General features: G+C 45.5%; 1 protein-coding gene across 1 annotated transcript; it reads left to right on the top strand.

Moving 5' to 3' along the window:
* Positions 1-4: 4 nt before the first annotated feature.
* Positions 5-11943, top strand: LOC116949857 (uncharacterized). Its single transcript, XM_032967420.2, has 9 exons — positions 5-293; positions 6067-6530; positions 7065-7301; positions 8617-8651; positions 9142-9233; positions 9358-9498; positions 9591-9716; positions 9987-10256; positions 10813-11943. The coding sequence occupies exons 1-9, from the start codon at positions 282-284 to the stop codon at positions 11086-11088; spliced, it is 1653 nt and encodes a 550-aa protein (XP_032823311.1). The 5' UTR covers positions 5-281; the 3' UTR covers positions 11089-11943.
* The last annotated feature ends 2567 nt before the right edge of the window (positions 11944-14510 follow it).

Here is a 14510-nt window from a genome sequence, read left to right as displayed (position 1 = left end):
ACCTGCAAGGCGGACCCCCGCGCTGCCCCTGCCTGCCCCCGCGCTGCCCCTGCCTGCCCCTGCCTGTCCCTGCCTGCCCCTGCCTGCCCCTGCCGGCCCTGCCGGCCCTGCCGGCCCTGCCTGCCCCTGCCTGCCCCTTGTTCCTTCTGAACTGTCCTCGATTCCCCCTCGCTCCTCTGCACTGCCCTCCCTGCACTTGCCCTCCGCCGCCCTCAACTCTCATCCCCAAGGGCCTAAACGCCAGGGCGAGTTCCCTTCCTCGGCCCCGACTAGGCCTCTCAATGGGTGAGGGGGTGAGTGCTGTAGTGATCACAGGTAATAGGGGATTAGTGTTGTAGTGATCACAGGTAATAGGGGATTAGTGCTGTAGTGATCACAGGTAATAGGGGATTAGTGTTGTAGTGATCACAGGTAATAGGGGATTAGTGCTGTAGTGATCACAGGTAATAGGGGATTAGTGTTGTAGTGATCACAGGTAATAGGGGATGAGTGTTGTAGTGATCACAGGTAATAGGGGATTAGTGTTGTAGTGATCACAGGTAATAGGGGATGAGTGTTGTAGTGATCACAGGTAATAGGGGATTAGTGTTGTAGTGATCACAGGTAATAGGGGGTGAGTGCTGTAGTGATCACAGGTAATAGGGGATTAGTGTTGTAGTGATCACAGGTAATAGGGGATTAGTGTTGTAGTGATCACAGGTAATAGGGGATTAGTGTTGTAGTGATCACAGGTAATAGGGGATGAGTGTTGTAGTGATCACAGGTAATAGGGGATTAGTGTTGTAGTGATCACAGGTAATAGGGGGTGAGTGCTGTAGTGATCACAGGTAATAGGGGATTAGTGTTGTAGTGATCACAGGTAATAGGGGATTAGTGTTGTAGTGATCACAGGTAATAGGGGATTAGTGTTGTAGTGATCACAGGTAATAGGGGATTAGTGTTGTAGTGATCACAGGTAATAGGGGGTGAGTGCTGTAGTGATCACAGCTAATAGGAGATTAGTGTTGTAGTGATCACAGGTAATAGGGGATGTGTTGTAGTGATCACAGGTAATAGGGGATTAGTGTTGTGATCACAGGTAATAGGGGATTAGTGTTGTAGTGATCACAGGTAATAGGGGGTGAGTGCTGTAGTGATCACAGGGAATAGGAGATTAGTGTTGTAGTGATCAGAGGTAATAGGGGATTAGTGTTGTAGTGATCACAGGTAATAGGGGATTAGTGTTGTAGTGATCACAGGTAATAGGGGGTGAGTGCTGTAGTGATCACAGGTGATAGGAGATTAGTGTTGTAGTGATCACAGGTAATAGGGGATTAGTGTTGTAGTGATCACAGGTAATAGGGGGTGAGTGCTGTAGTGATCACAGGTAATAGGGGATTAGTGTTGTAGTGATCACAGGTAATAGGGGATTAGTGTTGTAGTGATCACAGGTAATAGGGGGTGAGTGCTGTAGTGATCACAGCTAATAGGAGATTAGTGTTGTAGTGATCACAGGTAATAGGGGGTGAGTGCTGTAGTGATCACAGGTAATAGGGGATGTGTTGTAGTGATCACAGGTAATAGGGGATGTGTTGTAGTGATCACAGGTAATAGGGGATGTGTTGTAGTGATCACAGGTAATAGGGGATTAGTGTTGTAGTGATCACAGGTAATAGGGGATTAGTGTTGTAGTGATCACAGGTAATAGGGGGTGAGTGCTGTAGTGATCACAGGGAATAGGAGATTAGTGTTGTAGTGATCACAGGTAATAGGGGATTAGTGTTGTGATCACAGGTAATAGGGGATTAGTGTTGTAGTGATCACAGGTAATAGGGGGTGAGTGCTGTAGTGATCACAGGTAATAGGGGATGTGTTGTAGTGATCACAGGTAATAGGGGATGTGTTGTAGTGATCACAGGTAATAGGGGATTAGTGTTGTAGTGATCACAGGTAATAGGGGGTGAGTGCTGTAGTCATCACAGGTAATAGGGGATTCGTGTTGTAGTGATCACAGGTAATAGGGGGTGAGTGCTGTAGTGATCACAGGTAATAGGGGATTAGTGTTGTAATGATCACAGGTAATAGGGGATTAGTGTTGTAGTGATCACAGGTAATAGGGGGTGAGTGCTGTAGTGATCACAGGTAATAGGAGATTAGTGTTGTAGTGATCACAGGTAATAGGGGGTGAGTGCTGTAGTGATCACAGATAATAGGGGATGTGTTGTAGTGATCACAGGTAATAGGAGGTGAGTGCTGTAGTGATCACAGGGAATAGGAGATTAGTGTTGTAGTGATCACAGGTAATAGGGGATTAGTGCTGTAGTGATCACAGGTAATAGGGGATTAGTGCTGTAGTGATCACAGGTAATAGGGGATTAGTGTTGTAGTGATCACAGGTAATAGGGGGTGAGTGCTGTAGTGATCACAGGTAATAGGGGATTAGTGTTGTAGTGATCACAGGTAATAGGGGATTAGTGTTGTAGTGATCACAGGTAATAGGGGGTGAATGCTGTAGTGATCACAGGTAATAGGAGATTAGTGTTGTAGTGATCACAGGTAATAGGGGATTAGTGTTGGAGTGATCACAGGTAATAGGATATTAGTGTTGTAGTGATCACAGGTAATAGGGGATTAGTGTTGTAGTGATCACAGGTAATAGGGGGTTAGTGTTGTAGTGATCACAGGTAATAGGGGATTAGTGCTGTAGTGATCACAGGTAATAGGGGATTAGTGTTGTAGTGATCACAGGTAATAGGGGGTTAGTGTTGTAGTGATCACAGGTAATAGGGGATTAGTGCTGTAGTGATCATAGGTAATAGGGGATTAGTGTTGTAGTGATCACATGTAATAGGGGATTAGTGTTGTACTGATCACAGGTAATAGGGGATTAGTGCTGTAGTGATCACAGGTAATAGGGGATTAGTGCTGTAGTGATCACAGGTAATAGGGGATTAGTGTTGTAGTGATCACAGGTAATAGGGGGTTTGTGGTGTAGTGAGCACAGGTAATAGGGGATTAGTGCTGTAGTGATCACGGGTAATAGGGGGTTAGTGTTGTAGTGATCACAGGTAATAGGGGATGAGTGCTGTAGTGATCACAAGTAATAGGGGATTAGTGTTGTAGTGATCACAGGTAATAGGAGATTAGTGTTGTAGTGATCACAGGTAATAGGAGATGTGTGCTGTAGTGATCACAGGTAATAGGGGGTGAGTGCTGTAGTGATCACAGGTAATAGGAGATTAGTGTTTTAGTGATCACAGGTAATAGGGGATTAGTGTTGTGATCACAAGTAATAGGGGATTAGTGCTGTAGTGATCACAGGTAATAGGGGATTAGTGTTGTAGTGATCACAGGTAATAAGGGGTGAGTGCTGTAGTGAACACATGTTATTTGTGTGTAAGGGTTAGTGAGTGAGTGCTGTAGTGAACACATTTTATTCGTGTGTAAGGGTGAGTGAGCCCTGTAGTGAACACATGTTATTTGTGTGTAAGGGTTAGTGAGTGAGTGCTGTAGTGAACACATTTTATTCGTGTGTAAGGGTGAGTGAGCCCTGTAGTGAACACATGTTATTCGTGTGTAAGGGTGAGTGAGTACTGTAGTGAGCACATGTTTTTCGTGTGTAATGGTGAGTGCTGTAGTGAACACATGTTATTCGCGTGTAAGGGTGAGTGGGTGAGTCCTGTAGTGAACACATGTTATTCGTGTGTAAGAGTGAGTGGGTGAGTCCTGTAGTGAACACATGTTATTCGTGTGTAAGGGTGTGAGTACTGTAGTGAACACATGTTTTTCGTGTGTAATGGCGAGTGCTGTAGTGATCACATGTTATTCGTGTGTAAGAGTGAGTGGGTGAGTCCTGTAGTGAACACATGTTATTCGTGTGTAAGGGTGAGTGAGTGAGTGCTGTGATCACATGTTATTCGTGTGTAAGAGTGAGTGGGTGAGTCCTGTAGTAAACACATGTTATTCGTGTGTAATGGTGAGTGAGTCCTGTAGTGAACACATGTTATTCGTGTGTAATGGTGAGTTAGTCCTGTAGTGAACACATGTTATTTGTGTGTAAGGGTGAGTAGTGTAGTGATCACATGTTATTCGTGTGTAATGGTGAGTGGGTGAGTCCTGTAGTGAACACATGTTATTCGTGTGTAATGGTGAGTGAGTGCTGTAGTGAACACATGTTATTCGTGTGTAGTGGTGAGTGCTGTAGTGATCACATGTTATTCGTGTGTAATGGTGAGTGAGTGCTGTAGTGAACACATGTTATTCGTGTGTAAGAGTGAGTGGGTGAGTCCTGTAGTGAACACATGTTATTCGTGTGTAATGGTGAGTGAGTGCTGTAGTGAACACATGTTATTCGTGTGTAAGGGTGAGTGCTGTAGTGATCACAGGTAATAGGGGATGTGTTGTAGTGATCACAGGTAATAGGGGATTAGTGTTGTAGTGATCACAGGTAATAGGGGGTGAGTGCTGTAGTCATCACAGGTAATAGGGGATTCGTGTTGTAGTGATCACAGGTAATAGGGGGTGAGTGCTGTAGTGATCACAGGTAATAGGGGATTAGTGTTGTAATGATCACAGGTAATAGGGGATTAGTGTTGTAGTGATCACAGGTAATAGGGGATTAGTGTTGTAGTGATCACAGGTAATAGGGGATGAGTGCTGTAGTGATCACAGGTAATAGGGGGTGAGTGCTGTAGTGATCACAGGTAATAGGAGATTAGTGTTGTAGTGATCACAGGTAATAGGGGATTAGTGTTGGAGTGATCACAGGTAATAGGATATTAGTGTTGTAGTGATCACAGGTAATAGGGGATTAGTGTTGTAGTGATCACAGGTAATAGGGGGTTAGTGTTGTAGTGATCACAGGTAATAGGGGATTAGTGCTGTAGTGATCACAGGTAATAGGGGATTAGTGTTGTAGTGATCACATGTAATAGGGGATTAGTGTTGTACTGATCACAGGTAATAGGGGATTAGTGCTGTAGTGATCACAGGTAATAGGGGATTAGTGCTGTAGTGATCACAGGTAATAGTGGATTAGTGTTGTAGTGATCACAGGTAATAGGGGGTTTGTGGTGTAGTGAGCACAGGTAATAGGGGATTAGTGGTGTAGTGAGCACAGGTAATAGGGGATTAGTGCTGTAGTGATCACAGGTAATAGGGGATGAGTGCTGTAGTGATCACAAGTAATAGGGGATTAGTGTTGTAGTGATCACAGGTAATAGGGGATTAGTGTTGTGATCACAAGTAATAGGGGATTAGTGCTGTAGTGATCACAGGTAATAGGGGATTAGTGTTGTAGTGATCACAGGTAATAAGGGGTGAGTGCTGTAGTGAACACAGGTAATAGGGGATTAGTGTTGTAGTGATCACAGGTAATAGGGGATTAGTGTTGTGATCACAAGTAATAGGGGATTAGTGCTGTAGTGATCACAGGTAATAGGGGATTAGTGTTGTAGTGATCACAGGTAATAAGGGTGAGTGAGCCCTGTAGTGATCACATGTTATTCGTGTGTAAGAGTGAGTGGGTGTTGTAGTGATCACATGTTATTCGCGTGTAAGGGTGAGTGAGTGCTGTAGTGAACACATGTTATTCGTGTGTAAGGGTGAGTGCTGTAGTGAACACATGTTATTCGTGTGTAAGGGTGAGTGAGTGCTGTAGTGAACACGCTATTCGTGTGTAAGGGTGAGTGCTGTAGTGAACACATGTTATTTGTGTGTAAGGGTGAGTGAGTGCTGTAGTGAACATACATCTGGGGTCAGCTTGGTGTTCACGGGTGAGGTGGAGTTGTGCTCGTGGCTATGGTGCCAACGTGAAGGTGGTTAATGTTCTAAAATGCACGAATATCCTCTGATGTTTGTGAATAGATTTCTGAATGCTCAGTTTTACACATGTTGCTTAATACATCCAATCATTTTCATAGTTCTGTGAACCTTTTAACTTCATGGGGGGATAAAGATGTGTTGGCGATTTTAGTGAAATGAAGGAGCCGTTCACTTGTCTGACACAGTTGGCAGGTAGAGCTGAGTAGATTAAATTACAATCACTTTTGGTTCAGTATCACTGATGTGTGTGTCTTTTGGCTGCAGGTGGTGACTCAAGTAATGGCAAGTGTTGATGAAAACTCCAGCCTCGGAGGCAAGGTTGGGGCCAGGAAGACCTTTGATAGCTCGGAAGTTGACCTTAAGTCAGAAGTGATACCTCCAAATGTTGTTGGTGATTTAAGTGACACAGCGGTTAGCAACAACCATTCTGACAGGCTGAGCATTGCCTGTAAAGACTGTGGCACGGAAGAAGAACAGGGCGACCTTACCCCCAAAAACTCGAGGCAGCAGTGCCTCCTCACTGAAAGCAAGAGTTACGTTAACAGCAATGAGAATATTGCCTCTGGAAGCCAACCCGAAGAGAGCGATTTGAAAGAAGACGCAGGCACACACGACTTGAGCACTGAGAATCGGGCCGAGGCGGGAGGTGAGCCGGAGATGGGTCAGTCGTTCACTGGCTGCATTGCGAGCAAAGGTTTTGGCGACAATTTCGAAAAAATCCACCAAAGGTAAAAACAAACACCTTGCATACACGCTCGTACTGTTAGTGTTGGAAACAATTGCACTCTCTTTAATTTCAGTCGACGAGTCTTTAATTTCAATCGCTGAGCAGACGGACCGTCCGAGATGCTTTGCGTGTGCTTTGGAGCCGGAACCGGGAGATGTTTCATATTCATCGTGATTTATTGTTTAATATGATAGGTCCAAATAATTTAACACTCTTTAAGATGCACTACTTATTACATTGGAATAACAAACAAAACTTTGCTGCTCAGCATTGAACGCATTATTACTGATGTAATCAAGCACATGCTGTTCTCATTTATTTGAAGTTGTGTACCCAAAGTTTAATTTGTTAAGACAGAATCTCACTCGTTACACCTTTTCTTTTAAAGGTATTTAAACAAAAAAATAAAAAGCAATATTTTCCATCGACAGCAATTATAATGAATTGCATTGGAAGTGGTGCATCAGCACAAAGGTGATATACAAAAATGGTACCAACAATATTATTTTATTTTAATACAAAACATTGACCACAGTGGTGAACGCGAGATTGGAAAAAAGGGCGGCAAAGGTGAACTCCACCCCCTGGGCAATGCTGCCAAAGTCCCCAAAGACTTGGATCCCCAAGAAGATTCTCTTAAGAAGAGGGAAAGACAGCATTTGTCGGAAAGGTGGAAAGACACCGCCGGCAGGCCGCAGCACGGCGGGGGAAACAGGCCTCACACGGACGACCAAGGCGAGAGTTGTGGTTTAGTTCAGAGCCTCTCCCACCAGTGAGTTGTGAGCTCTGTCTCTGACTATTAATGTGTGCCATCACCCACGAACCTTCAATGTGACCATCTATCTAGCAGCTGCACAAGAGCCGATTTCATTCTTCTTTTCTCCGTGGCTACTGTACTCTCGAGCGTGTTCTCACCTTTGGCTGTCACTCCGTCATTAAGCTACACCGCCGGTCATCATCGCTTCCGACTTTACTTGGCAATCACTGTGTCTCACACAGCATATTTTCTCACCCATCTGTCCCTCTTTCTGTCTCTCACGGTAATTTCAAGCATGCGTATACATGTTTTTATTGCAAACTTTTCAGCGTATGACTCTTCTTTTCTCAATGTTTTCTCTGATTTCAACCTTTCCCACCACTTTCAATTCACAGTCCATGACATTCATATGCCAGTGTGCAATCTATTACATTATTAGGCTACCATGACAGTGGTGACATTCGTTTCATCGGGTTTGCTTCTCGAAGACATTTTAACCTTTGTTATTTTCAGGTAGTCTAAAATAAATTAACTTCTGATCTACATTGTGATGTTAACTATGTACACTATTGGCGATAATTAGCTTTTACCTCTCTTTGCCTAGTGTTGAAGGGCAACTTGAATCGCACTAGATTGTGATCACATGTTGCTTTGAATTTGCCGCGACAATGATATGATGATAAAATGCGCGAAATGTATAAATAGAGTATCCCCGACTAAATCAAGATAAAGTGACTTATAACATCGTAATGGGTGTCTAATAAAAACGCAAATAAAATATGCAGAGGCAATAAGATTGGTTAGTTTATCGTTCGTGAGGAATTAGAGAGAGTGCCTTTGAGAATTCACAGCCAGCAAAGGCATGAAAATATTGACTACCCCTTTTCAAAAGAAGGAATATGGCATATAGATGTGGAAAAGCCCAAATGTGAAATTCGTAATGAGATTGAGTAGATTGTAAAGGACAATCCCCAAACCGATTATTTATTTATTTTGTAATCACACTTTGTTTTTAAACATAATGTACATTATTCAATTTAAAAAATCTCCAACTAAATTATTTGGAACGTGTAGAGTGGTGAGTTTGTCTCCCAGCTATGGCTAATATCAAAGCACGTGATGTATGAACTGGTGTGGGCCACCTTTACAATCGCTGCACTGAGCAGCATGATGAAGCTTAGTAAAACAATCCCTATAATCGATGTGGCGTTGGGAGCCCTTAATCCAGAAGTGAGTTAACAATGGCCTGTTAATAATTTGGTATTGCCTTATTAAAATATGTTGTGCTTTTGAATTGTTTTAATGTTGCTGTGTTTTATGTTTCTTCAAGGGAGGAAGATATGTATCGGAGTGAAGGTACAATAGGTAATTGCCATCCTCATGACCAGTTTAATTGAAGAATTGTTTTTAGTGATGTACCTATTGTATTGCTGGAGGTACATCAAAACAATGGTAAAACGAGGGTTGGTAAATAATGGTTTAAATTATTTCTGCCACCCATCTATGCACGCAAGCCGACATCTGCCGGGTGATTCTGGCACACAGTTAAAACGGTGAATTACTTCGGCCACTACTGATCCCTCCTTGCCGTGCTACGCCGCTTGTGCCGCGGCCTCCGCGGCAGGGTCATCGATGGGTGCGCCGTCCCCATCGGAGAGGATGATTATGCTGTTCATTGTGAATGATCGAAAAGCGTCCCAAGAAGCCGAGGGGAATTTGTTTGCAGCCTCTGTTGAAACATTTCCTCGCAGAGATATCGTGCGAGCAACCCAGACATGTGCATTGATTTTGTCGCTAGGTGTATGCTTGAACGTGCGCTGTTGTTTTAATCACATTAACGTGAATTATCCCCCAGACAAAATGCCGATTGGAGAAAGGAGAGAATTGGTTGATTATTCGTGCCGGGAATGGAAAGGGTCCACGGCTAAAACCAAAAAGATTAAAAAGGTGCACGCACGGACGCAGATGGCACATGCTCATTTTCCTCTCCGATTTATGAGTTTTCGTTGAAGTCTTTCAGGCAAGTCCTGTAATAACCATCCTAGTGTCGTGATGTTTCTCACCCATGCAGGCGTACCTGGAGCTGTCGGGCAAAGGCTACTTTGACATACGGAGAGTGAGGGGAGACAACTACTGTGGGCTGAGGGCCACGCTCTTTCAGGCTTTTTGGAAAAAAATTTACATATTTGACTCCACGGTGAAGATAACCGAGGTGGGTAAAACTGCGCACGTGGCCTGGAGTGGACATTGTTTCGTGTCTATCCAAAACCCCAGTCTGAATGCCGTGTGGTTTTGTTTTTTCAGCTTCCACATGTATTATATCAGAGAAACAAAGGGCTCATTGAAAATTGGACCTTTGCTAATCGTGAAGTCAAGGGCAGGTGCAACCAGGCGAGCTTGGTTATCTGCTTGCAAAACCTAGAGAATGAGGTAGGACTCCTGACAATCCCTTTCACTCTGTCACTGTATACGGTCTTTGGAGTTTTTGTTTAATCTATGTTGAGATTTTTTTTTTTTACAATGCATTACGCTGAAGGTTTTTTTCAGTTAATGACATCGAATTATTGAAGTATACACAAGCTAGTGACATTTACACGTGTGAATTAATTTCCATTAAGCAGTTTAGGCTCGTTCTCTGATTAAAGCAGTTGATGTGTTTTCTCATATTACCCTTCGTCTGTGCACAATGATGACCTGCAGTGGCTGAAGGCATGCACATTTGAGGCGGCCAACGCGGAGAACTTTTGTAAGGATCTCTTCAACCAGCTGGGCGTGACTGAGTGGCGCCTTTATGAGGCTGTGAAGCTGCTCATGCTGTGGAAGGCGGTGGACCTCTATGAAATGCAGCAGCGTGGGGAGGACGTGCCGCTCTTCGCCACGCTCATGTTTGCGCGCGAGACGTCGCTCAAACCCCTCTCTTTCCTGATCAATCACCTCAACCACGTGGGCAGCTCCGGCGGCCTGGAACAGGTGAGAGCGTGGTCGGCGCGTGAGGTGGACGAACCTTGCGCCGCGTGCGTGAGCGCGGGGCGCCTGGCGACGGGGTTGAGCCTGCGGCGATGCAAGTCCAGCCGTCGCCATCCTTGGCCTGGCCTAGCCCTACGTATAGCGATTCTTACCGGGAAACACAAAGCAACGCCCGCGTGATGTTTCACCTGTTTGAAACCGGTGAATCGCTGCGAGCGTCTCTCGAAACATCCAAGTGAGGATGGAGAATCGCTGGGTATTTAAAGTGATGCGATGTCACTTTCCGTGACACCTCCTGAAACGATTGCACGGTCGTCTCGTGTGGCATCAAGCGTGCTATACATGATCATCACTGATTGGCCCATGCCGGACCCTACCTTGAAATAGAATTCGAAACAGTAGTTCATCAGCCTTCGCAGACTGACTTGGGCAACAATGTTTGGCAACAGCCCACTGTTATCGCTTTAACACAAAATCGCTTCGTATGGACCGGGGTTCACACTTGCTTTTGTCGCTGCGTTCACACCAGTCTTTGCGGTGCGCGCACACTTATTTGCAGGTGGAGATGTGCCTCCTGGGCTACACTCTGGGCATCACTATCCGTGCCTTTCGGCTGTACATGTTTGGCACGGAGGAATTTCAAGTGTGCTATCCGGAGAGCGAACCTGCACGTGGTGGGGGCGCGGTAGAACGACCGGAGGTGGCAATCGTCACCGAGGACGACCGACACTACAACGTGCTGCTGCCATCGCCCAACCAACCACCGTGTGGTCACGGCGAGCAACCACCACTTGGGCACAGCAAGCAACGGGCACGCTCGCCACACGCTTTGTAGTTACGTGGAGGCGAATGTCTCGTGACAAAATATATATTTACGGTTTCTGCATACATTGCCAAAGTGAGGATTTGGTGTATTATTGTTGATATATATACACACAGGCCGGTGCAGTCGGACGTGCGGGGCAGTGGTGGTAAGCACAGTGGGTTTCGCACGCCGTGCTGCAAACCCCGCGGGCTGAATTTTGATTTGTGGCCACGGCTAAAATCGGTGGCGAGTGACATCGGAACAGATCTTGGTCCCCCCCCTCCCTTGTGGATAATGCTTAAGATGACCACCATGCATACGAGGAGTTTCAAGGCTGCAGGGCTACATTGTGGGCAGCACGAGGACTGCAGACAATGTGGTGCTGTACTCCCGCACCCTCGGGAATATGCTTACTGCCTTGAGCCCACATTGGCACGAGAGTGTGGTGGTCTTCATCCAGCAGTGGGTTGGTCATGGCTGACGACGAAGTGAGTGATAAAGCAGTGGACGCTACACCCACCTGTTGCCATTTGCACATCGTTCAGCACTTCATCTCAATGTCTCGATTTTGTGCAACGAGGAAGTTGGTCTTCAGCATATTTTATCTGATGCATTCATCCGTTTCACAGAATAGTCTTTTTTTTTAAGGCATTACAATTGGCCTTAGCTCTTGCAAGCTTTGCAAGAGGTACGGCACGTGTACTGAACGCAGTGCGGGTGTGTTTTTTGTCGTTGCGCTTAAGAAAATTGTTTAGGGTATCTTTGTTGCATATTTTCATGCAGTTACTCTGCCGAAATAACAAAGGGATAAAGGAAAAATATGTTCTAGTGTGATTATAATTGATACATAAGTATTAAAGTCAAATTAAAGTTAATTAAACACGGCTGGAATCGTCATTGGTTGATTCATTTTCAGTGTTTTCCCTAATGAGACGGTACTTTCGAGGGATGATGCCAATCGTTAATTGCTATTCATTATTCACACTTCAAAAGTGTCTTCAAATCCAACACGGTGTTGTGACGCATGCATGTGTGTCTATGCATGGAAACATTGGTCATGAGGTGAGTGACCAATTTTCAGAAGTTCTCAGCACGGCAGTGAACATGGAAGGTGACCACACTGCCATATCAGGTGGGAACCCTTTCATACCAACACAGCCCTGCTAACTCTGTTAGAAGTATTTCGTGTTGCTAGCCACAACCCGTCTAGCTTACATCGCCGGATACAGGGCTGGGACCTTCCAGCTCACTGCACGTGGAGTGCCTGGTGTACTCTGGGAACCTGGGTTAAAAGCCAGGTTTGTAGTGCTTACTGTATGTGCTCTGAGATGGACCTGAACCTTCTTATGTTCCTCAGTTTATTTCAGACATTGTCACATTTTTCGCCGCATGTCACAAACCTGAAGAACCGGTTGACTTTTAAACAATGTTATATTCGTGAATACCGCGTATGGACTGGACTGGTGGTGCCTATCACAGGCAGAGCCACTCACCTTGCGACTCTCAACTTCCCCTTCTGGGCATCCACGCTTTGTTGAGGCTGGGCTTCCCTCCGTGTGGCGCGTGTGGGGTGGTGTTTGTCGGGACATGGTGGAGGTGTGTGGTATTGTTTGTAGTGATATGGTGGGGAAGCAGTGTAGCGATTAGCGCGCTGCGCTACGAATCCAGGCGATCCGAGTTCGATTCCCGCTCGTGATCAACACCAGTGACGATTATATCTGAACTGGTCCTGGGCCTCTCCTAGGTCGACTCAACCTCAAATGGGTACCTGTTGCGATGTGCAAACATCACCACTGGGGAGACAAAGGCGGCCGGGCGTGGTGCTGGCCACCCACCCCCTCGTGTGCCGCTCCAATCTTCATAGGTGCTATCTAACAGCACTTGCCCCTACAGTCTGTTGAGGCTATACGGGGGATCTCTGCGGTTATAGTGACATATCCTCGTCACTGCTCCACACTCGGTCACAACCTCACCCCTAATCACAACTCCACCGAGACAGATCTTCCGTCATCATCTCAACTCCATCCTCATGACAACTCCACCCTTGACCAGTTACTCCACGACGAATTTATCGGCGGATCTCAGAGGACCACGTGGAGATGGTGCTTGTGAGGTTTAGAATGGGTGAACAGGAGCACGTGGTGATGAAGATGTAAGGAGAGAGATGAGGTGGTGAGAATAGGAGGCTTTGGTTATGAGTTGAGATTTATACATTTAAGCTCAAGGTTGCCCACTGCAATCGGAAGACTCTTGACTTTGTACGTATGTTGAACTTCTTTAGCGTACGTAGCCAACCGTGCTAATCGGGGGGAAAACACGCTTAACATTTTAAAAGATCACAGTACGGGTGATTGATTTTCAAAGTTTTAATGCTTATCATTCTAGCTGCGATACAAAATACATGCTCAATGTTCTGTTAGCTGAAGTAATTTTGAAACACGAATCATCTCGGATCGAAGTAAACTGCAAGTTGTGTAAGCCCGTGGTGTGGCAGCTTACACAATCTGCTTCGCTGGGCCTCCTAGGAGCAGGCGATTGCGAATATCAAGATATCCAGCAGCGAATAATTTTAACGTTAAAATATAAAGTACCGTTACAACGCCCTTGTGTTAATCAGAAGCTCTGCTTTTTCGTTTATTATTCAGAACAAAAAAGAATACGTTCACCAAACCATATAAATTATACAAATTAGTTAATTGTAGCTCTACGATATAGGAAAAAACACAATCTATTAGCTCCCGGCATTCCATTAAATGTTTGCGGCAGTATACACACATGGTACATGCCCCCGTTACAACGGACGGTATTCAGCCCCACGGCACAATCATTATTAAGATTATTAATTATTAATTCAGTCTCGAATGTCCCAGCGCAGCCTTCCCCGGCCAATGCTGCCTGCAGCGGAATGAAAGCTCAGGGCAGGGAGCGATGGTTGTGTGAAGCGAAACTCACTCACCTGCCGTGTTCCACAACGACGGACGACCCCCTTTGGGGACGCGCATTGTGTTTGGACCGTAAAGTCCACTTCGAGTAACTGCAATTGACTAAATACGATAAGTAATTGTTATCACATATAAATAAGCCCCCCACCCCTTATATTATTATTGTTGTAAAATCGTAAATACAAACGGTTAGATATTGCAAATCGACTCGCGCGACCCTATGGGCATAGAGCAGCAGCCGTCCTCGCACGAGCGGCTCGTAAGTCGCGACTTGGAGCTCTCATCGACGTCGCTGCCTCCAGCGAGACGCTACCGAGTTTAGTAACAAGCTACATCGCCTGCTTGTTCTTAGTAGCACAAGCAGCCACGGGATGAGTGCTGAATGGTGTAATGTAGCTTCCCCCGATGGTGGTGATGGTGGTGGTGATGGTGGTGATGGTGGTAGTGATTGTGGTGATGGTGGAGGTGATGGTGGAGGTGATGGTGGTGGTGATGGCGGTGATGATGGTA

Source organism: Petromyzon marinus, chromosome 2 (genome assembly GCF_048934315.1).
Source record: "Petromyzon marinus isolate PM22_M1 ecotype Great Lakes invasive population chromosome 2, UKy_Petmar_22M1.pri1.0, whole genome shotgun sequence".
Taxonomy (NCBI): domain Eukaryota; kingdom Metazoa; phylum Chordata; class Hyperoartia; order Petromyzontiformes; family Petromyzontidae; genus Petromyzon; species Petromyzon marinus.
This window is presented reverse-complemented; position numbering and strand designations above follow the sequence as displayed.

Excerpts from the sequence above, each read along its gene's own strand:
- LOC116949857 (XM_032967420.2), top strand. Across the intron at positions 7,302-8,616 it reads GTTCAGAGCCTCTCCCACCA|GGAGGAAGATATGTATCGGA; the intron begins GTGAGTTGTGAG and ends TGTTTCTTCAAG. Across the intron at positions 9,234-9,357 it reads AAACCAAAAAGATTAAAAAG|GCGTACCTGGAGCTGTCGGG; the intron begins GTGCACGCACGG and ends TCACCCATGCAG.